Raw genomic sequence first — 22,981 nt, 5'->3', positions numbered from 1 at the left:
GGCTCTAAATCGGGTGCTTCAAAAACACCCCCCGCCTCTGTAATTCAGTCGCCAGGCACCTGAATAGGGGGGTGGCGGCAGCGGCCATGGATGGATTCATGCTATGCATAAATCTATCCATTGGTCATAGAGGGGGTGGCTGGAGAAAGGGGGCGGCACCTGAGCTACTGCTGAAGAGGCAAATCTAAAGTGGTTGGGTGGTGGACTTTCAGCCTTAGACTTTGCCCTGAATGGGCAAGTTGACGGGGTCTTTTTAAAGGAGAAGTTTGGGGTAAATAAAAACTCGCACATCCATACTCCGTTCTAGACTGCAGCATTGGTGTGATGCTCCAGCTGTCCATTGTCGGCTCTAAGAACGGGAACTGATTGAGCACATGACTGCTGACTTATCAGTTCTAAGTCTACTCAGAGGAAAGCGGTGACTGTCGGTCACCGCTCTCCTATCTTCTCCTCCAGGACTTACTGCAGGGTCGAGTTGGAGAGGGGCCAGGCACAGCTGGCTCCGCCTCCCAGCCTTGCACTGAGAGGTGGAGCCAGCTGTCAATCGGGCAGCTGGGTGGATCCCCACAACATTGTTTGGATCCTTCCAGAACCTGAAGTCGGCTGATGGCAGGCTATAACAGTATTGCTCATTCAAATGGCCTTGCATGTATCGCCAATTTTACCAGGGGACCCTTGTCTTCACGATTATTATGCTGAAAAGGTCAACTTGGTCTTTAATTTTACAAAACAATTCCACAGCACTGGTAGCTTTATGGTCATACTCAGAAGCGTGACTTCCTATCCGTACTAACCACAAGCCCATCATTGCATTAATGTTAATGCCATTTTTTTTTTTTTATTTCTGTTCATCCTCGCCACCTAAACAGATTTTCCATCACACGCCTTTCATTGTCTCCACTGCTCCCACATGTATTTTGGAAAAAAAAAAAATTCTGTTGCTCTCTATATATGTATGACGTGTTTGTGTGTCTCATGGTGGAAGTATTGGACTTTTTTCACAATTTATACTTGGATATAAAAACGAGGTTTGCTGTCATCACATTGTACAATATAGCGATTTTATTATTGTAACATGAATTCTTTTACTTGCTTGCTGATCCATGCATTTATATTTTTAGTTCAAATTTGTCATTGCATACTACAATACCAAAGTGTTAGTTATATGTACAGCAGGGCTCGACAAATGGGGTCCTGGCGACTTGGCTTGGAAGGGGGGCAAAAAAAATTTTTTTTTTGTGAGCTGGCGCCATTTGGTGGTGAGCCGTTGGTATTACAAGTTAAGCGATGTGAAAAATATACTACAGCGCTAATTAAATAATCAATTCCACGTGCACCTAAATAAAAAAACAAATAATATAGCTGCTATCTTGAGTGATACCAAATCCAAACAGTGAAACATATAAAATATAGATGCGCTAATATTAACTTAAAAGGTGATAAAACGTACAAAGAAAAACTAATCAGGGAGAATACTCCATAAACTGTGAATTACTAATATGTCCTTAATTAGTGCACAGTGATTAGCAGGATTCCATGCAGGGAAAAATCACTCTCTTCAATCTGAATGCTAATCCAGCCCTCCACCGCTGTGATCAGATGATACAGGCACTCACAGACAGGGATTGCATGAAAGAAAAGAGAAAAAATCTCATTGCGCAATATTCGATGACAGATCAAAAAATGTAATCAGAGCATTGACATATGCACTCACGAATCCCGGCTTTCAGTAAAGCATGAAAACGCCACTCAGTATGTTGTTTCCTCAGCTCGATTCCCCAAGGGAGGAGCCTGCGATCGAATCCGAGTGCATCGGATCGAGCTGAGGAAACAACATACTGAGTGGCGTTTTCATGCTTTACTGAAAGCCGGGATTCGTGAGTGCATATGTCAATGCTCTGATTACATTTTTTGATCTGTCATCGAATATTGCGCAATGAGATTTTTTCTCTTTTCTTTCATGCAATCCCTGTCTGTGAGTGCCTGTATCATCTGATCACAGCGGTGGAGGGCTGGATTAGCATTCAGATTGAAGAGAGTGATTTTTCCCTGCATGGAATCCTGCTAATCACTGTGCACTAATTAAGGACATATTAGTAATTCACAGTTTATGGAGTATTCTCCCTGATTAGTTTTTCTTTGTACGTTTTATCACCTTTTAAGTTAATATTAGCGCATCTATATTTTATATATTACAAGTTAAGCATTACAAGTTAAACAGCAATTCTAATGTTATTTTTCACTATTTTTCACTGCCATCTTCCCTCTAATTAGAACCCCCAAACATTATATATATTTTTTATCCTAACACCCTAGAGAATAAAATGACGATCGTTGCAATATTTTCTGTCACGCCGTATTTGCGCAGCGGTCTTACAAGCGCACTTTTTTTAATTAAAAAATAAGACAACAGTAAAGTTATCCCCATTTTTTTTTTTATATTATGAAAGATAATGTTACGCCGAGTAAATTCATACCCAACATGTCACGCTTCAAAATTGCGTCCGCTCGTGGAATGCCGACAAACTTTTACCCTTTAAAATCCTCATAGGCGACGTTTAAAAAAATCTACAGGTTGCATGTTTTGAGTTACAGAGGAGGTCTAGGGCTAGAATTATTGCTCTCGCTCTACCAATCGCGGCGATACCTCACATGTGTGGTTTGAACACCGTTTACATATGCGGGCGCTGCTCACGTATGTGTTTGCTTCTGCGCGCAAGCTCGTCGGGACGGGCGCGTTTTCTGGCTCCTCGATTCCAAGCAAATTTGTCAACCCCTGATGTACAGAATGGGTATGAAAAGCTTAAACACCCCTGTTAAAATGACAGGTCTCTGTGATGTAAAAAAAAAATTGTAATTTCAGAACTTTTACTTTTTCCACTTTAAAAAAAGCACTTAAAGTGGGGGTTCACCCGAAAAAAAATTTAACATTAGATTGAGGCTAATTACGGGAAGCACAATCGGGTGTTTTTTTTAAAAGTCAATGCAGTACTTACCGTTTTAGAGAGAGATGTTCTCCGCCGCTTCCGGGTATGGGCTGCGGGACTGGGCGTTCCTATTTGACAGCCTTCCGACCGTCGCATACAGCGAGTCACGAGTTGCCGAACGTCGGTGCGGCTCTATACGGCGCCTGCGCACCGACGTTCGGCAACTCGTGACGCGCTGTATGCGACGGTCGGAAGGCTGTCAATCAAATGGGAATGCCCATACCCGGAAGCGGCAGAGAACCTCTATCTCTAAAACGGTAAGTACTGCATTGATTTTTAAAAAAAACACCCGATTGTGCTTCCCGTAATTAGCCTCAATCTAATGTTAAAAATTTGTTTTTCGGGTGAACCCCCGCTTTAAGGACCGGGCCTATTTTTTCAAACTTGTTTGCAAGTTAAAATCCTTTTTTTTTTTTTTGGTTTTGTTTTTTTTTTGCTAGAAAACCCCAAACATATTATATAATTTTTTTCCCCCCAGACACCCTAGAGAATAAAATAACGGTCGTTGCAACACTTTTTAATTAAAAAAATAAGATGGTAAAAATAGTCCAATTTGTTTTCTTTATTGTTTGAGAGATAATGTTACGCCGAGTAAATTGATACCCAACATGTCATGCCCGCTCCTGTAATGGCGACAAATTTTGGCGTTTAAAAATGTCTACAGGTTACCAGATTTGAGTTACAGAGGAGGTCTAGTGCTAGAATTATTGCTCTCATGTTAAAAATCGTGGCGATACCTCACGTGTGGTTTTGAACACCGTTTTGATATGCGGCCACGGCTTGTGTATACGTTCGTTTCTGCGTGTGAGCTCAGCGTGGCGGGGTGCTTTAAAGCGGAGCTCCACCAAGAAAACAAAAAATCAAAAATGCTGTAAAAAAAATATTTTTAATTTTTTTTTTTTTTTTATTATTTTTTTTATACATACCTGGAGTGCCTGTTGCTAGGCAGATCGTGCTAATCTGTCACTTCCTGATCCGCGGTCCTTCTGCTTTCTTTATTTTTTCTCCTCGGCTGCCTCTTGTGGAATGGGGGAGCGGTGTCTCAGGAGACATCACCCATTCACATTGCGCCGCTCGCGCATGCGCAGTAGGGAATCGGGCGGTGCAAGCCTTGTGGCTTCACTGCCTGATTCCCTACTGCGCGAGTATCGCGGCGCGCTGTTACTGGTCCCCACTCTCTCCTGGGAACAGTGTTTCCCAGAAGACAGCGGGGGGGGGCGGTGACGTGAAGGGGCGGGACTCCCGTGGGAGTCAGAGCCTGGAAGTGGTGCAAATACTTGTTTTATACAGGTATCTGCACCCCCCTCCCCCCTGAAAGGTGCCAAATGTGACATCGGAGGGGGGGGGGGGGGGGTCCAAAAAACAGAGGTTCACTTTTTGTGTAATGGGTAAAATAAAATGGCTCTGTGGCTGGCCAGAGTCACGTCATGTGATGGCACTCCCGCGATTGAGCCGTCAATCACGGGCACTTGCTAGTAAAGGAAGCGGCACGGAGAGTCGTTTCTTCACAGCACATGCGCCGATGACGTTGGCGCAAGCGTATATGGTAAATATCTCCTAAACTGTAAAGGTTTAGGAGATTTTTGCAGTACCTACAGGTAAGCCCTATTATAGTTTTACCTGTAGGTTAGAGCTGCGCGATTATTCACAAATTGATCGCGATCTGGATTCACCCCCCTGTGATCTCCAATCTCCAGGCCGGATGACCCGCGATTTTCTGGTGCGGCCATAGGAAAGTCCCCAGCTTCGACCTAGCTCCGGAGCGGTGACCATCTTGGTACACCTGCCGACGGCTGTCTCGTCAGGAAGTGGCGTTTCGTCGCCGCCATCTTGCTCCGCCCCACACTCCTGCACAGTAATGTTAGTGAGAAGGGGGCAAGCGGACATCTTGTTACACCCAACAGAGTTTTAAATTTCACAGTTATTTTGAATACAAAACTGAGCTTATGTGCTTAAATACAGTATATGTAAATCTGACGGACTGTTTACATGTTACATTTTAAAAGCAGCAGCAAACCTGCTCCCCCTACATGCTTGCTAATGTGACAGAACACCTCTGATTTTCACATTTATGCAAAAGAATCGCGATTCTCATTTTTCCCAGAATCGTGCAGCTCTACTGTATGTACAAGTGGTGTAACTAGGTTTACAACCACTTTTTTAACAGTTTTTTCCCCCCAGTTGCACATAGACTCTTCTAATAAAACAGTGAGAAGCATAAATGGCAAACGGTGTCAAAGTGGTAAACACAACTTATGATATAACTTCTTGTGGTTTGGGTAGATGTGGATGTAGGCGTCTAAAATATGAAACCTATGCAGTACGCAGAAAAGCAGGAGGAAGACAGGGGCTTGAAAAGCTACATAGGCATATGCAATAAGGCGATTTGGTTATAGCAACCAGAAACCTCACCACTAGATGTATGTATGTATGTATGTATGTATGTACTGCAGTTGTAACAGTTGTTGGTTTTTGCATTACTCTCAGGATTAAACCGGTCACAAATCTTGGCAACTTAACCACTTAAGGACCGGACCAATATGCTGCTAAATGACCCAAGGGGTTTTTACAATTCGGCACTGCGTCGCTTTAACAGACAATTGCGCGGTCGTGCGACGTGGCTCCCAAACAAAATTGGCGTCCTTTTTTCCCCACAAATAGAGCTTTCTTTTGGTGGTATTTGATCACCTCTGCGGTTTTTATTTTTTGCGCTATAAACAAAAATAGAGCGACAATTTTGAAAAAAATGCAATGTTTTTTACTTTTTGCTATAATAAATATCCCCCAAAAACATATATAGTTTTTTTTTTCCCCTCAGTTTAGGCCGATACGTATTCTTCTACCTATTTTTGGTAAAAATCGCAATAAGCGTTTATCGATTGGTTTGCGCAAAATTTATAGCATTTACAAAATAGGGGATAGTTTTATTATTATTTTTATTTTTTACTACTAATGGCGGCAATCAGCTTTTTTTTTTCATGACTGCGACATTATGGCGGACACTTTTTTTGACACATTTTTGGGACCATTGCCATTTTCACAGCAAAAAATGCATTTAAATTGCATTGTTTATTGTGAAAATGACAGTTGCAGTTTGGGAGTTAACCACAGGGGGCGCTGTAACATTTAGGGTTCACCTAGTGTGTGTTTACAACTGTAGGGGGGTGTGGCTGTAGGACTGACGTCATCGATTGTGTCTCCCTATAAAAGGGATCACTCGATCGATGCATCCGCCACAGTGAAGCACGGGAAGCCGTGTTTACATACGGCTCTCCTCGTTCAGCTCCGGGGAGCAATCGCGAGGGGGCGGCTAGAAATGAATAGCCGCGCCCTCGTCCGCGCCCTCGTCCCGGATCGCTCCTAAAGCCATGGGAACAGCCGCATGTAGTGGGGGGGGGGGGGTCTAGGCAGGGACGTACAGGTACGCCAATGTGCCTGTCCGTGCCATTCTGACGACGTATATGTACATGCGGCGGTCCGGAAGTGGTTAAACTGGGCATAAAATTATTATTATTATGCAGGATTTATATAGCGCCAACAGTTTGCTCAACACTTTAGAAAATGAAGGCAGACGTTGGTTACAATACAATTTGGTACAAGAGGAATCGGAGGACCCTGCTGTTTAGAGCTTACAATCTGAGGCCCCGTACACACGAGAGGATCTATCCGCTGGTATTTATCCGCGGATCAGTTCCAGCGGATAGATCCTGTGGTGTGTACGGCCCAGCGGATATCTCTCCGCGGATTTTTTTCGGGCCGATTGATTTCTAGCGGATAAAAATTTCTTAGCATGCTAAGAAATCTATCCACTGGAATCCTGTCCAGCAGATTGATCCGGTGGTCTGTACAGACTCACCGGATCAATCCGTCCGATCACCTCCCTCGCATGCGTCGTAATGATTCGACGCATGCGTGGAAAGTCTTTACCTTCCAGCGCCGCGCACGTCGCCGCGTCATCATCGCGGCAACGGCGCGACACGTCACCGCGGATGGATTCCGCGCGGATTTCGATCTGATGGTTAGTACAACCATCAGATCAAAATCCGCCAGAGGATTTATCCGCGGGAACGGTCCGGAGGACTGTTCCCAGCGGATAATCCTCTCGTGTGTACGGGGCCTAAGGGATAACCAAGTGCATAAGCAAGAGGTAAAAAAAAAAAAAGATTGTCAGATTCATGCAGTTGAATTTATATCTAAAAACACAATATATAATAGAGCCGGTTCACACTGGGGCGACTCGTCAGGAGGCTCAGCAGCTTGACGAGTTGCGTCCCATTCAATTTAATGGAACCGTTCTAATAGGAGCGACCCAAGTCGCTCCGACTTAGAAAAAGGTTCCTGCCACTTTTGACTCAAGAGTTCTCAAGTCATGGTATTGATACCGTTTCATGGATAATAGTGAAATAAAATAAATGAAATCCACCTTCGGAACACCACTGCCCTCTCCCTTCCCTCCATTCGTTCCCATTCCCATTTATTAGTAACTTTTTTTATTTATGTTTATCTGTATAATACTTCAACTCCTACAGCAGTACAATTATTATTGCATTTATCTGTATTTCAATGCTGTATCTCATTCTAAGTTGTTGTCATCTGACATACTGTAACTGTTGTAATCTATTACTTTAAAATAAAAACATTATAAAAGAGAAAGGTTCCTGCACGACTTCGGGGGCGTCTCGGGGCGACCTGCATTGACTTCTATACAGAAGTCGTTTTGCTGGTCGCCTCTGAAGTCGTCCTCGGGACGACTTGCAGAGTCGCCCCCGAAGTCGTGCCGAGGGAGTGTGAACCGGCTCTTAGGCAGCGCTCCAAAAAGTAAATATATAAGATATAAAGAGAATCCAGAGACTGGTCCGTGATCAAAGCATAAGGTCCTCGGCTACAATATATAAAGCCAATCAACACCACCACTCGTGAAGAAGACAGGGGGGATATGATATAGCTGAGACCTTCCTTATACTTTGATCATGGACTATTCTCTAGATTCTCTTTACATCTTATATAACTTATTGCACTTTTTGTTGTATTTACTTTTTGGAGCGCTGCCTAATATATTTTATATATTGTGTTTTTAGATGTTTTACTTGTCTGTTGATAGGGGATGGTAGCAGCTCCAGCCGTTATAGGCACTTGTTGTTTTTTCAGTAGGAGGGAGGTGTACTGTAGTCCCACCCTCTGACTGTTTAGTTTGCCTGGACCTCACTGTCTCTTTGAGCACTTATGCCGCGTACACACAATCATTTTTCGGGTTGTAAACAACGTTTTTCAGGCTCTAGAAAATAAGTTTTTTTCAACTTCATCCATTAAAACTACATTGCCTACACGCAATCGTGAAAAAAAAAATGCTCTAGCAAAGCGCGGTGACGTACGACGGCACTATAAAGGGGAAGTTCCATGCGGATGGCGCCGCCCTTTGGGCTGCTTTAGCTGATTCTGTGTTAGTAAAAGACGATTCACGGTTTTCTGTCTGTTACAGCGTGATGAATGTGCTATCTCCATTACGAACGCTAGTTTTACCAGAACGAGTGCTCCGTCTCATAACTTCTGAGCATGCGCAGGTTTTTCACGTCGTTAAAGCCCACACACGATAATTTTTTACAACCAGAAAAACGACATAGTTTAAAACGTTGTTAAAAAATAGAGCATGTTCAGAAAAAAAATTGCCCGTTTTTCAGAACCCGAAAAATGCTCTAAAGCCCACACACAATCGTTTTAAATGACATTTTTAAAAAACTTTGTTTTTTTACAACCCGAAAAATGATCGTGTGTACGCGGCATAAGTCTTAGGAAGGGCTATCGATCTTTGCACAGTTGAATTATTTATATGCAGATCACCATTTTACCTCTAAGGCCTCATGCACACTGGACATCTAAGTATGCAGGCATCCGGAGTAAAGCTGTCTACCTAGACCAGGGATATGCAATTAGCGGACCTCCAGCTGTTGCAGAACTACAAGTCCCATGAGGCATAGCAAGACTCTGACAGCCACAAGCATGACACCCAGAGGCGGAGGCATGATGGGACTTGTAGTTTTTGCAACAGCTGGAGGTCCGCTAATTGCACATCCCTGACCTAGACCGCCTTCCGCACCGCCGACTCTCACCGCTGTCAGTCTGCAGCGGTGATCGGGAAGACTTCCCTGCAGTAGAGCGATCTGAAAGCGAGGCTTGAAGCACTCTTAGAGCGCAGCATGGAAGGGATGATGTCGAAGGCAGTGCCGAGGATGGTACAACGGATGAGTACACGGGCATTCTCAAAGGAGACCGCCCACCTTATGTTAATAAAATTATTGGTCCCCCCACACTAAAATATATACATACACACGGCAGGGGGACATGGTTACTGTCTTGGGGGTGGTTTGGTTCCCCCCCGGGATTCTCTCTTCTCTCCCCCATTTACCACCTCTGAGCTAGTGAATTCTGACAGCTCGCAGCATCATAAACTGTCCGTTTTCTGTGCCAGTCAATGACGGCTTCATTTGTTTCAGCAGTGATCCTCGGGGGCGCCGCTGTTCAGTTTCATAAACGGACACTTATAGCAGAGTTTTGTTCACTTCTGCACCAGTGAGTTCAGGCTGAATATACTACCTAATATATGATGGCAGTTTCTATAAACCCGGACACAGGAAAAGGTTGCTTTAAATAAGAGACTATTATTTTTGTAAGGACATGCTAGGAAATTGTTCACAGCAGTTTATGTGCTTACATTGTGTTTTTCTCTTCTCAGTGGACATCCGAGAAATAAAGGAGATTCGGGTGGGGAAGAATTCACGGGACTTTGATCGATACTTGGAAGATGCCACAGTGCGCTTGGAAACCGACCACTGCTTTGTTATCCTGTACGGAACAGAGTTTAGACTTAAAACTTTAAGCCTGCAAGGTAGGTGGCCTTTATTTCAGGTAAAAAGTTTCAACTGAACTAATTTGAAGTTATTCGTTTGAGAAATCTATAAGTTTATACAAGCTTCTGTTACTGGCCGGCCCAAGGCCCCCATTAAACTTAATATTCTGCACTTGACCCAGTCCTGAGCGTGACCGTGCCCGCTGGACCCGCTGACCTGATCGCCATCTGTGTTCCGAGATCGGGTCGCAGAGCTGAAGAACGGGGAGAGGTAAGTGTAAACAAACCTTTCCCCGTTCTTCCTAGTGCCAGTGTCAGTGATCGTCTGTTTCCTGTCATAGGGAACGACGATCAGTGATGTGTCAAGTCACGCCACGCCCCCCTACAGTAAGAGTCACACACTAGGGCACACTTAACCCCTACAGTGCCACCTAGTGGTTAACCCCTTCACTGCCAGTGTCATTTTCACAGTAATCTGTGCATTTTTATAGCATTGATCGCTGTAAAAAAGACAATGGTCACAAAATGTCTCAAAATTTGTCCGATGTGTCCGCCATAATGTCGCAGTCACAATAAAAATCGCTGAATGCCGCCATTACTAGTAAAATAAAAATGCCATAAAACTATCTCCTATTTTGTAGACGCTATAACCTTTGCCCAAACTGATCAATAAATGTTTATTGCGTTTTTTTTTTTTTTTTTACCAAAAATATATCGAAGAATACGCATCGGCATAAACTGAGGAAAAATGTATTTTTTTATATATATATATATTTTTGTGGGATATTTATTATAGCAAAAAGCAAACAATTTTGCATTTTTGTTTATAGAGCAAAAAAAATTAAAAATCTATTTGTGAGAAAAAAAGGACGCCAATTTTGTTTGGGAGGCACGTCGCACAACGGCGTAATTGTCAGTTAAAGCGATGCAGTGCCGAATCGCAAAAAGTGGCCTGTTCCTTTTAGCTACAAAATGGTAAAGCGGAGTTCCACCTAAAAATGGAACTTCCGCTTGACCCACTCCTCGCCCCCTTACATGCCACATTTGGCATGAATTTTTTTTTTTGGGGGGGGGGGGAGTGGGGGCTTCAGGAGAAGGGGACTTCCCGTTTCACTTCCTCCTTCCGCCGAGGGGCTGGTAAGGCGATTAGCTTAATCGCCTTATTGCAGCCCCTCCCTGTAGGCGAGCGCCTGTCCAATCGGACGGCGCCGCGCCACTAGCGCATGCACAGTGCTGCTCGCGCATGCGCAGTGGATGCCCGGCCGTGAAGCCGAAAGCTGTCACTGCCGGGTGCCCACACTAGGAATGGGGGGGCGAGGAGCGGAGCCCCGGCCGGCGCGTCGCTGGAGCCGTGGAGCAGGTAAGTGTCTGTTTATTAAAAGCCAGCAGCTACACTTTTTGTAGCTGCTGACTTTTAATAAACTTAAAAAAAAGGCTGGAACACCCCTTTAAGTGGGTATTATAAGGACACTTGCCTGCCCCTGGATGCAGCTCTGTCCTCACCCAAGCCGATTCTTTAATCCACTTCGGGTCCAGGCGTCGGCATATTGACTAAGGGAAACCAGCAGTTAAGCCTTGCCAGCTGGCTCCCAACTTTATGAATGGTCTCGCAGTCTTCTGGGACATGTGATGTGTCCCAGAAGGCTGCTGTGGAGGGGGGCAAACTTCTGGCCAGATTGCCACAATGATCCAAGCGGAAGTGGGGAAAAACCTGTCAAAATCAGGAGGAGGAAGTGCGGAACTTTCCCTTTTGGGTGACGTTCAGCTTTAACTGAATTTTGTTGTTAGAAAAATATATACGGTAATTTTAGGAATAAACAAACATTCTATTTTGTAACGATAAATAATTTGTAGTATACTGCTGCAGTTGGCATTTGCCAATTTTTCACCCCAGTAACAAGGTATGTAAAAAGTGACAGGTCACCTTAAAGCGGAGGTTCCGCCAAAATATATATATATTTTTTTTTTAAAGCCAGCAGCTACAAATACTGCAGCTGCTGACTTTTAAAATATTGACACTTGCCTGTCCAGCGATGTCAGAGGCCGAGCAATCGCTTGTCCCTCGGCTGCACCTGCCGCCATCCTCGGTGAGGGAATCAGGGAAGTGAAGCGTTGCGGCTTCACTGCCCGGTTCCCAACTGCGCGAGTAGTGCGGTGCGCCGTCGCTGGTCCCTGCTCTCACCTGGGAACAGTGTGTTTCCCAGAAGACAGCGAGGGGGTTGGGGTGAGGGGTAGAGGCGTGACTGCCGCAGGAGTGTATTCCCGGAAGTGGGGGCAAATACCTGTCTAGGATAGGTATCTGCACCTCCCTCCCCCCTGAAAGGTGCCAAATGTGACACCGGAGGGGGGGAGAGTTCCGAAAACTGGAGGCTCCATTTTTGGGTGGAACTCTGCTTTAAATGTATGTTGGGTATTATGCCAATGCTGCCTTTTAGGTTTGCCCAGTTGGCTTTTGAGCTGTAGAGAAAATATCTATCTCTCAGATTTAATGACTTGATTGCTGTGTCTTTTGTTGGTCTTCCAGCCACGTCAGAGGAGGAAGTGAACATGTGGATTAAGGGCTTGAATTGGTTGCTTCAGGACACTCTTTTGGCCCCCACTCCGTTGCAGATCGAGAGGTAAGGAAAAGCTGGATTAACTTTAAATTTCTTCCAAATAATCTGTTGTGAAAGGTCTTGGAGAATCACCTGAACAATTATAGGTGGCACAACTACAGCAATACTTGGTGTTGCTAAACCCAGTAATATGAAAATTGGTTCATTTGTCGTCGTCCCCCCACAGTGCCCACCGCTTATAAATCTTCTCTTTATATTAAAATATTGCCACTGTATACCTTTTTGGCTGATCTGTATACTACAGTCAGTGACGAACTGCACAGTTTCTCCAGTTTTGAGCATTCAGGTAGTAGTAGATTTCCACTGCAGCCTGTATAGACTCCCACATGTTTGATGCCAATATCATGTGACCTGGCTAGCTCTGAGAACAAGTAAATGTTCTCTCCAGCATAAGACACAACTGAGCATGTGCATGTTGGCTACTGCCTGTGTGTTCGCTGGCTTTCCCCAGATAGACATTGCAGGAGGGGGAAGGCTCTGTGCTTACAGGATAAAACATCCTTTGTACACAATGCAGAGATTTAACCCCTTAAGTTCCCCGGTGAGTATAACAAGCATGCTTTACTGCATATACAGACTATTAGGTAGATTCAGGTACAATGGATTAACTTTAGGGCGGCGTAGCCTAGCCTGTTTAGGCTACACCGCCGTAAATTAGCTAAGCTAGTAATGATTCTCAATATACTTACCTGCTAATTTACGGCGGTGTAGCCTAAAACGAGCGGGCGTAAGGGCGCCTAATTCAAATGGGTTGGGGGGGGAGCGTGTTTCATGTCAATGAGGCTTGACCTCACGTTTTTGACGTTTTTTGTCACTGCGCATGCGCCGGGCGACTACATTTCCCAGTGTGCATTGCGGCTAAGTACGCCGTACGGGCCTATTGATTTCGACATGGACGTAAACGACGTAAATCCCGATTCGCGGACAACTTACGCAAACGACGTAAACATTTCTAATTTTGCGGCGGGAACGGCGGCCATACTCAACATTACTATACCACTAGAGCCTATCTCTTACGTAAACGGCGTAAAAGTACTGCGTCGGCGTATCCCCTCATTTACATAATCTACGCCGGCCGCAATGGAAGCGCCATCTAGCGGCCATCAGAAACATTGCAATCTAAGATAGGACGGCGCATGCCGTCGTATCTTAGATATGTTTAAGTGTATCTCTGTTACACTTAAACATAGGTCGGTGCAGATTCAGAGTTAGATCGACTTATCTGTAGATAAGCTGGCCCAATTCTTTCTGAATCTACCTATATATTTGACATTTAAATGTTGTGGGTTTAATAACACTTTAACAGCAATTGTTTGTGTCTCCACTGCTGGCGATCAAACAGACCAAGTAGTGTATTTTTATGGAACTAGTTTTGCGGTTTATGAACAACTCCATAACCTATTTTTGTCCTTCCCTAAATTTGGCCCAGTTCCCGAATTTAAATCTGAACCCAAGGCAGATATAAAAGCATTTATTGTATTTAAAAATACATTAAAAATAATAAATATTTTTTTAAATGCAAATAATGTATGTAGATGGCTTCCTGTAATGCCCTGTACAGCAGCAGACTTGGCTGCACATTGGGACAGGAAAGGTCACGTTTGAACCAGTCAGGCTCTGCTGCATGTGCTGATAAGGAACATACTGAAAGGGAGAAAGAAGAGGGAGCAATGGGATGACCAAATTGGTCATCTGCTACCCCTTCCAGGGCCGGCCTTAGGTGTTCAGGCGCCCTGTGCGAGCTAATCCTGTGGTGCCCCCCATCTTCACCCCTTGTCACCTAAACTGACTTACCTTTCGGTGGACGGTGTGGCTTTGCATTTAAAAATGGCTCCACCCGGCGCTTAGACGCCACTGCGCATGCGCAGTCTGCCTGAGAATAGCCAAGCGTTTTCTGGCTTTCCAGTGCAGCGGCGGCGCATGTGCAGTGTGCCTGTCGGGGCCGGCAGCAGACATTTTTTTCAGGTGCTGCAACTGATGCATTGCTCTTTACCCAGTCCCAGGGCAGGGGGACCTGGCAGCGCGCAGCGAGACCTGGCAGGGCCTGCTGCTGTGACTCGGACACCTGTTATGATCATGTGAGTAACTGACTGCGACTCACATTCTGCAAGCTGTGATGGCCGGACAGCTCGCACACCACAAAGGCCGGCCCTGACCCCTTCATTGTCCTATCAAAGACTGCGGGACGGACTTGGTTAACCCCTTCGTGCCTAGGGGTAAGACGAATCTTAACTGCCTAAGCACCATTTTTGAAACCTTGATGTGTGTTCGTAAAAACCATACATGTCATCACTACTTTGTGCATCTAGGTGGATTATACCTTGTTATATTAGGACAAATTGGGCTTTCATTTGGTAGTAAATGGTGTATGATTTTTTTATTTATTTTTTTAATCAAAGGGAAAACCTTTTTTTTTTTTTTATTTTTTTTTTTATTTTATTTTTTATTTCTTGTTACTGGTTTCTTGTTACTACAATAACCTACCACCGAAAAACAACCCAAAATAAATTTGACAGCAATACCACATATGTGTGTGTGTGTTTTTCTTTGTTCACGTAATACAGCCCAGAAGCAATAGTGCACTTTTTTTTTTTATGCTACCTAAAACGCATATACTGATACTAATTAAAAAAATAATTCTTCCCAAAATATGACCCTGACATTTGACCCAAGCACTAACCCTGTCACTAGCCTAGATCAAACCTTTTATCCAGGTATTTTTTATTTTCTATTTTTTATTTTAATATAGACACTCCCCCCCCCCCTCTCTGCAAGGAAATAGAAAGATACATTGTATCTTTCCTCTCCATTCACAGAGTGAGAAACACAGGGGCAGGCTTCACAGTAACCGATCACTGCGGTAGCCAATCAGAGGCTACCACAGCAATCGGGTGACCTGGAATCCTTAGTTTGGGGCCCGGGGCTCTTGCTGGTCTCTGTGCTCAATTCATCTGGATTTACAGAACGCAGTGTGATACATTCCTAAAGGGAAACCCATTGGAAGACAGTTTTTTTCATAGTAGGAGCTCATCTTATGTTTAGTAGAAGTAGTACGCAATAATGATACTATTTGTTCTTTTTTCTTTCTGGTACAGGTGGCTCAGGAAACAGTTTTACTCATTAGACAGAAATCGAGAAGACAAGTAAGTAAAGGATTGGGAATTATTTGAAAAATGGGTCAACTTGGGCAACTCCTTTTATGTATTAAAAGGAATGAAGTCTTTCCATTAACTTTTTTTTTTTTTTTTAAATATGGTGCCTTTAAAAATTGTCCATGTTTTTCCATGTTACAACCATGAAGGTAAATGTATTTTATTGGGGTTCTATGTGATAGACCAACACAAAATGGCACATAATTGTGCAATGGAAGGAAAATTCCAAATTCTGAAAAGTATGTGAAGCCCTCAGAGGTTTTCTTAGCGATCCTTAGTAAACAAACAGCATCATGAGGGCCAAGGAACACACCAGACAGTGGAAATGGGGGGTGGTTCTGGCGCAAACTGTAGTTCAAATGATGCCAATGAACCTGAGTTTGTGTTATTTAAATGGGTGTGGATCAGGAGCACTAATTTGTCCTCATGCGAGTGTTTTTATTTATTGTCAGGGCTTTTTTTCAGGGGGAACTTGGGGGAACTCAGTTCCACCACCTCTGGCTCAGACCCTTTGGTGCCCGCTCACCACAATCACTTGTAAACACAGAATTCTGGTTTCTGTGTTTACAAGTGACAGCTCTGAACTCTGTGTGTAACCCCCCTGAACTCTGCACTCTGTATGTAATGCAATCCTGGTATTTAATTTTAAGACCTTTAAGACCCTTCTACTGTTTGAAATCTGACCGGGGTCGTGGTTGAGTTCCTGCACCTATTTTCTGAGAAAAAAAGCTCTGTTTATTGTACCATAAAGTTAATACTTAGAAGGCACCTATAACACACCAGACAGGTAAGGGATAAAGTTGTGGAGAAGTTTAAAGCTGGGTTAGGTTATAATGAAATATTCCAAGCTTTGAACATCTCACAGAGCACCGTTCAACCCATCATCTGGAAATGGGAAAGAGTATGGCACAACTGCAAACCTACCAAGACATGGCCGTCCACCGTCCACTAACAGCCTGGGCAAGGAGAGCATTAGTCAGCCAAGAGGCCCATGGTAACTTTGGAGGAGCTGCAGAAATCCACAGCCCAGGCTGGGTTCACACTAGTGCGAATTGGATGTTGGTTTCCCCATATCCAATTGGCATGACTGGAGATTGTGACCAGCTCTCTATGGAGGTGGTTCACACATCTCCGTTGCGGCTATGGAGCGACTTGCACAGAAGTTCTCTACATCTTTGGCTCTGTTTCAGGGCTGAATTCAGGTGAAAATTCGGGCCCTGATTCATCCGTGAAATGGAGAACAGGGACGCACCGGGCCCCCTGCTGCGAGCTGCATCCGATATTGGTGTGAACCCAACCTTAGTTGGGAGAATCTGTCCACAGGTGAACTATTAGTCATGCACTTGACAGATCTGGTCTTCATGGAAGCATGGCAAGAAGAAACCCATTGTTTAAAGAAAGCCAAAAGAAGTTTTCAAGAAGCCATATAGGGGACACGGAAAACATGTCGAAGAAGGTGCTCCGGTCAGATGGGACCAAAATCAGCGCTTCAGTGTGAAAGTACTTTTAAAGTCTGGCCTGTTGGTAGGTCCTGAGGACAGGAGTTGAGAACCACTGTATTAGAGTCTGCAAAAGACTCACCTTCCAGCAGGACAACGACCCTAAACATACAGCCAGAGCTACAATGGAATGGTTTAGATCAAAGCATATTCATGTGTTAGAATGGCCCAGTCAAAGTCCAGACCTAAATCCAATTGAGAATCTGTGGCAAGACTTGGAAATTTCTGTTCACAGACGCTCTCCATCCAATCTGACAGAGCTTGAGCTATTTTGCAAAGAAGAATGGACAAAAATCTCACTCTCTAGATGTGCAAAGCTGGTAGAGACATCCCCAAAAAAGACTTGCAGTTGTAATTGCAGAGAAAGGAGGTTCTACGAAGTATTGACTCAGGGGCGCCATACAAATGTACGCCACACTTTTCACATATTTATTTGTAAATAATTTGAAAAACCATTGATCATTTTCCCTCCACTTCAGAATTATGTGACACTTTGTGTTGGTCTTTCACATAAAATCCCAATAAAATACATTTGTTTTTTGTTGTAACACTGTATAAATGTGAGATCGGCTTAGTGCAAACGTAATAACCGTGTGCTAATCATATATATATTTTTTTAAACTGTTTCTATAGTTTTGAAATCCTATATACGTTCTATATACGTCACATTTATCTGCTTGGATTGTACTTTACAATGTTTGACTTTTATTGCTCCCAGTCTCTTTGGACTAATTGAAAACAATGCGCTGCCTAGGTGGCTGATATCTTATCTAAGCAGCTGTCAACCTGTTAAGTGGTATCGTCATAGTGGATAACCTTCTAATACATTTTTAAAGTGGATGTAAACCCACTCTCATCCTTTCTAAACTACTGCCATAGTGCTGATCTATAAGGATATAGATGCCTTCTGCATGTATCCTTACCTGTCAAATGTCTCCCCGCTGACTGTTATAAGAACTGAAAAACTGCAGATTCTGTGGGTGGGTCTGTTGTCTGGAGCTCTGTGGGTGGAGTCGTGATGTCGGTAGACTCCCCGCCCACCTCTTCTCTCCCCTTGTCAACATGCACTAAACACAACACTAAATTCTGCTATGATCACAAACATCCAGTCAAAATCCAGAAAAGTAACCACATGACTTCAGAAAAGGAGTGGGGGTGGGAATTAAAAAATAATGCCTGTCTCCAAGCTAGTGCATGAGATATGTAAATAACTTGTCACTCACAGCAAGGGGGTGGAACGGACTAAGGTTTTTCTCTGTAAGTCCGTTTTATTTCACTGAACAATAAGAGGATTGCTCAGAGCTGGATTAACTCTGTGTGGCAAGACTGGGCACAGATGATAGGAAATCGTATACTGTTCATTGTGACAGCAAAAAAATAAAAAATACATTTCGGGTTTACATCCACTTTAAGCTGGGTATACACAGGTATTTTTTATTTATTTTTTCATTCAACCAACCATGTGTGATGCAGGGATCTCTCCCTCTCCCGCTTAGCTATTTTATTCTGACAGGACTCCCAATTATCTCCAAGTGTTGATGGAATTCTGGTTTTCCAGCAGGAGCCATTCCACAGAAACCAGTTGTTAGACCGGCTTCTGTTGAACAGACAGTGGTACGTACCCTCGTTCCTGCTGGACCAGCTGATTTTCGGCACCTGTTTACTGGGCTTTAGCCTGTAATACTATGTACAAAATCTATTACATTTTCGAGGTTTAGATAATGGCACTCTAGTAAACAGGAACAGATTTTACCAGCAGGTGGGTCTACAAAGGAGGTGGCTGCCCAGAGTTTTGTTTCGTAGAGGTGATTTTGTGGCTGTGTAGCTGTCCTGATCACCTCTACTGACAGAGATCAATATTTAAAACTAGGTTAGGGCTGCTAGGGCAGCTATGAGCTTGTTTTCACCCTTGCATTTCCATGACGTTGACCATTTATCATTGCCTACCTAGCACAGGCGCAGCCATGGTGTACTGTACAGCATATGGCCTTGGCAGTTGAAGCAGCCTTTTTCGAACGGGGTTTCTTCAGGGGTGGCTTGACAAAATGCCTAGAAATTGCCCCAAAATGGTATACAATCCAGTGTGTGGATCAAGCCTGCATTTTAATTGCACAAAGCCACATGTTTTCATTGCGCACCCTTACAACCTCCCACCCAGTCCTTGGTCGCCTGTACAGCATCCTTGTTTACCCTTTCCCTGCACCTCTCCATCATTACTGGGTTCATATTAGCTGAGCGAGGGAGAAGGAAACATTAGCATACCAGTCAGTGCCAGTGTGCTTTGGAAGAACAAATCACCCTGAACATTGGGCGTGTGGATGTTCCTGGGTTATGTAAACTTTTTACTTTTATTAAATGTTTTTAACAAGTTAGAATGGGGTGTCCCAAAAGTATGCATAATTTTTAAAGTTTTTTTTATTTTTTTTTTCAACTTTTTAAAAAGTTGTTTTTCCACCTTTAAAAACGTTGAAAAACAGAGTTAGAGGTTAAAGGGATCCTTTGTCACCATGGGCTCCCATCCTGCAATACAGACTGCCACGGTCCAGCTGTTCATTTTAGGATTGTAATGTCATAGTGTGTTACTGCAGAGTTTCCTGGAGATAGGCTCGTGCCACTGACGGGCGGAGAAGTATATGTCGGGCAAGTGGGCTAAGCGTTTCTTGAGCTCCACCCCCTTTATCAAGCTGACCGACGAGAAACTCCAGGATATTATAAAGTATAATCTTGGCATAACGTAGCAGGAGAAACAAAAAAAAAAATAACAGGCTAGTCTGTAACACTACAATTTAACAATGCCAAAGCTAGGCAAACAAGAACCAGCATAGCGGGACATATGTAAAAAAAACTTGCACATTTCTCTCTCTATATATATATATATATATATATATATATATATATATATATGTATGTATGTATGTATGTATGTATGTATGTATGTATGTATGTATGTGTGAGTGTATAGATATAAATATATCCTTGCCTATGCTTGTTCTTTCCCTATCTTCACTGTTAAATTTTGTCTTTTTATTTTTTTATTTTTTTCACCACTACATTATGCTGGCTGTGTACCTGAACACCTTCTGCCTGTCCTATAGAGCAGTGGTCATCAACCCTGTCCTGCAGGGCCCACTAACAGGCCAGGTTTTATGTATTACCTTGGGGAGATGCAGACTAGAATACTGCAATCACTGAGGAGCAAATTATATAACCTGTGATGTATTTCAGTTATCTTGCAAACCTGGCCTGTTAGTGGGCCCTGCAGGACAAGGTTGATGACCACTGCTATAGAGCAGTATGACGGATGGGCAGTGGCTTTAAGATCTTGACTGGACATCGTATGAGGTTGCTCTCAAATAATTATCTGTTGCCAACCGTGTCCACCGGATACAGCTGATGACTGATCAGTGTACTGGCTCGCTACCGGTTCCATGTCGCCAATTTCAGCAGGTCACATGACAATTGTAAACAACGCATGGCTTCCTTTCATGCCATCCATTGTGTACAATTCTGTTGCTAGCTGTGATTGGTCAATGTGATTACATGGTACAGACAGGGCCAATCACAGCCCATCTGTACCATGTAATTGGCTTTGACCAATCACAGCTAATCACAACAAAACAAACTGAATGAATCTCGGGACCCACCTGTCATCCACCCTTCTTTTTTTAAATAAAAAAAGATGTTTATTTATTAAAAGGCCAAAGGGCACAGACATTACAATTAAACATTCAAAAGAAAATGCCAAGTACAATACACTGACAGTTGCACAAAAACAAGGAGCATAATACAGCCATAGTATTACTGAAATAGGTCATCCACCCTTCTGGCGGGTCCTTGTCTGTACTGCAGCTTCTGATCTAGCCATTTGGATTGCTGATTTTTTTTCCTTTTTTTTGTTTTTACCGTACCCTACGCCTGGCACCCTGTTTGCTGTTCTTTTACACTGTCACCATGGTGGACTGCCCCCCCCCCCCCTAATAGTATTGTGTAGTTTATTCCAAATCACACACCGCTGTTTTTGGCTACCATCAGTGTAGTAGCTCAGGCTGTTTTTGGCTACCATCAGTGTGGTGTAGTAGCTCAGGCTGTTTTTGGCTACCATCAGTGTGGTGTAGTAGCTCAGGCTGTTTTTGGCTACCATCAGTGTAGTGTAGTTGCTCAGACTTTTATGTGGTCCTTCGTTAAATCCCTGCTTGTATTTACCGAGGATGAGGTTGCTGAATCCCTACTGCCATAGTGTTTATTCCATTATTCCCTGTCAATGTAAATATGGGAAATGATCATTCTTTTGCAGGCTGTTGATTGCTCTTGCGTCTCTCTGCTGGCCCTAGACATACTCGGCTCACGCTTGTTTTTTTGTTTTTTTTTATGGATGGGTTAATTTTTACGCAATCTAATATTTACGTCAGCAAGCTTGCTCTCATTGTTACTAATGTTATAGTCATGCTGGCCTTTAGATCATTATGTTTGTCCTCTTGTCTATTGTCACTCACTTCCTGAGATTAAACCATTAATGGAATTCCAGGGGTCAGGGAGGTGTTTACAACATATTGGAATTCTTTGTGTGTGTTTTTTTTTTTTCAGTGCTTTTAAATGTCCAGATCATTTAGATTTCAGTTTATGATTTGTATTTGTCCAAGACTGGGTTCACATTAGTGCAATGCAAATTCAGCCATACAAACTGTGTGGCTGAAATCGCATCGCATTCGCACTAAAATTCAACCGTATGCAATGAATGTAAGTGTGCCATGCATGCGATTTCAGTGTGGTTGGCTATGCATTTTGGGGGTTAAAACAGGCAGTGAAGAGGCGACCTATTGGGGGTCGATTTACTAAAACTTGAGAGTGCAAAATCTGGGGCAGCTCTGCATAAAAAACAGTCGGCTTCGAGGTTTTGGCCCTCGTTTACGTTGGAACTCGCACAATTTGAAACCCGAATTTCATTGCGAAGTCGCCAAAAGTAGTGCAGGACCTACTTTTGGAAATCGGTGCAGTTTCCGGCAATGGGCTCGGCATGAGATTCATTTTTTTTATACACATTTTTATGTTTGAAGTAAACTATGTTTTATATCGGTGTGGCACTTCAATTCAAAAATCATATATGTCCATCTAAAGCCTCAAACACATGATCAGACTTTTCCGTGGATTTTTGTCTGAAGGGCGTTGGACGTGAACTTGTTCTGCATACACACGTACAACATATTCAGCAAAGATTCACCAAACTAGGTGTTTTTTCAGCTCTTTACCACCACACTTTGGGCCAGGGTTCGACAAAATCCGGGCACCAGGTCGCAATTGTGACTAGAATTGGCCACCTGGCGCCCAGGGCGGCACAGCTGGGGTATACTGTGTCTCCGTGCGCCCCCACCTCCCCCGCCACCTGATCGCATCGGGCTGCGCCGGCTGTTAATTGAGGCGGCGGCCTTCTGCAGGCCTATGGTTCCTTCTGTGATCTGGCGCCATCTTGTATTGGCCGTTGGTATGACAAGACAACCAGCAATGCTAATAGAGCTTCCCCTGTCAGTTTTCACTGCCATCTCCTTCCCTCTAATTAGAATCCCCAAACATTATATATATATATATATATATATATATATATATATATATATATATATATATATATATTTATTTATTTATTTATTTATTTATTTATTTATTTATTTATTTTAACACCCTAGAGAATAAAATGGCGGTCGTTGCAATACTTTCTGTCACATTGTATTTGCGCAGCGGTCTTAAAAGCGCACTTATTTGGGGGGAAAATACCCTATAATAATAATAAGACGCCAGTAACATTGGCCAAATTTTTTTCATATTGTGAAAGATAATATTACGCTGAGTAAATTGATACCCAACATGTCACGCTTCAAAATTGCGTCCACTT

The 22,981-nt window shown here is 43.4% G+C and overlaps 1 protein-coding gene across 1 annotated transcript in view; it reads left to right on the top strand.

The window, feature by feature from the left end:
- The window catches only part of PLCG1 (phospholipase C gamma 1), a 130,398-nt gene that overhangs the window by 40,895 nt on the left and 66,522 nt on the right, over positions 1-22,981 (top strand). Inside the window, exons 2-4 of the mRNA XM_040330402.1 lie at positions 9,718-9,870; positions 12,356-12,449; positions 15,542-15,589. Of these exons, the coding sequence (XP_040186336.1) occupies positions 9,718-9,870; positions 12,356-12,449; positions 15,542-15,589 (295 nt within the window). The remainder of the gene's footprint in view (positions 1-9,717; positions 9,871-12,355; positions 12,450-15,541; positions 15,590-22,981) is intronic.

The sequence above is a fragment of the Rana temporaria genome, chromosome 12, assembly GCF_905171775.1.
Source record: "Rana temporaria chromosome 12, aRanTem1.1, whole genome shotgun sequence".
In the NCBI taxonomy this organism is placed as follows: domain Eukaryota; kingdom Metazoa; phylum Chordata; class Amphibia; order Anura; family Ranidae; genus Rana; species Rana temporaria.
Note: the sequence above shows the minus strand (reverse complement) of the source record. Positions and strands in the feature narration are given on the sequence as shown.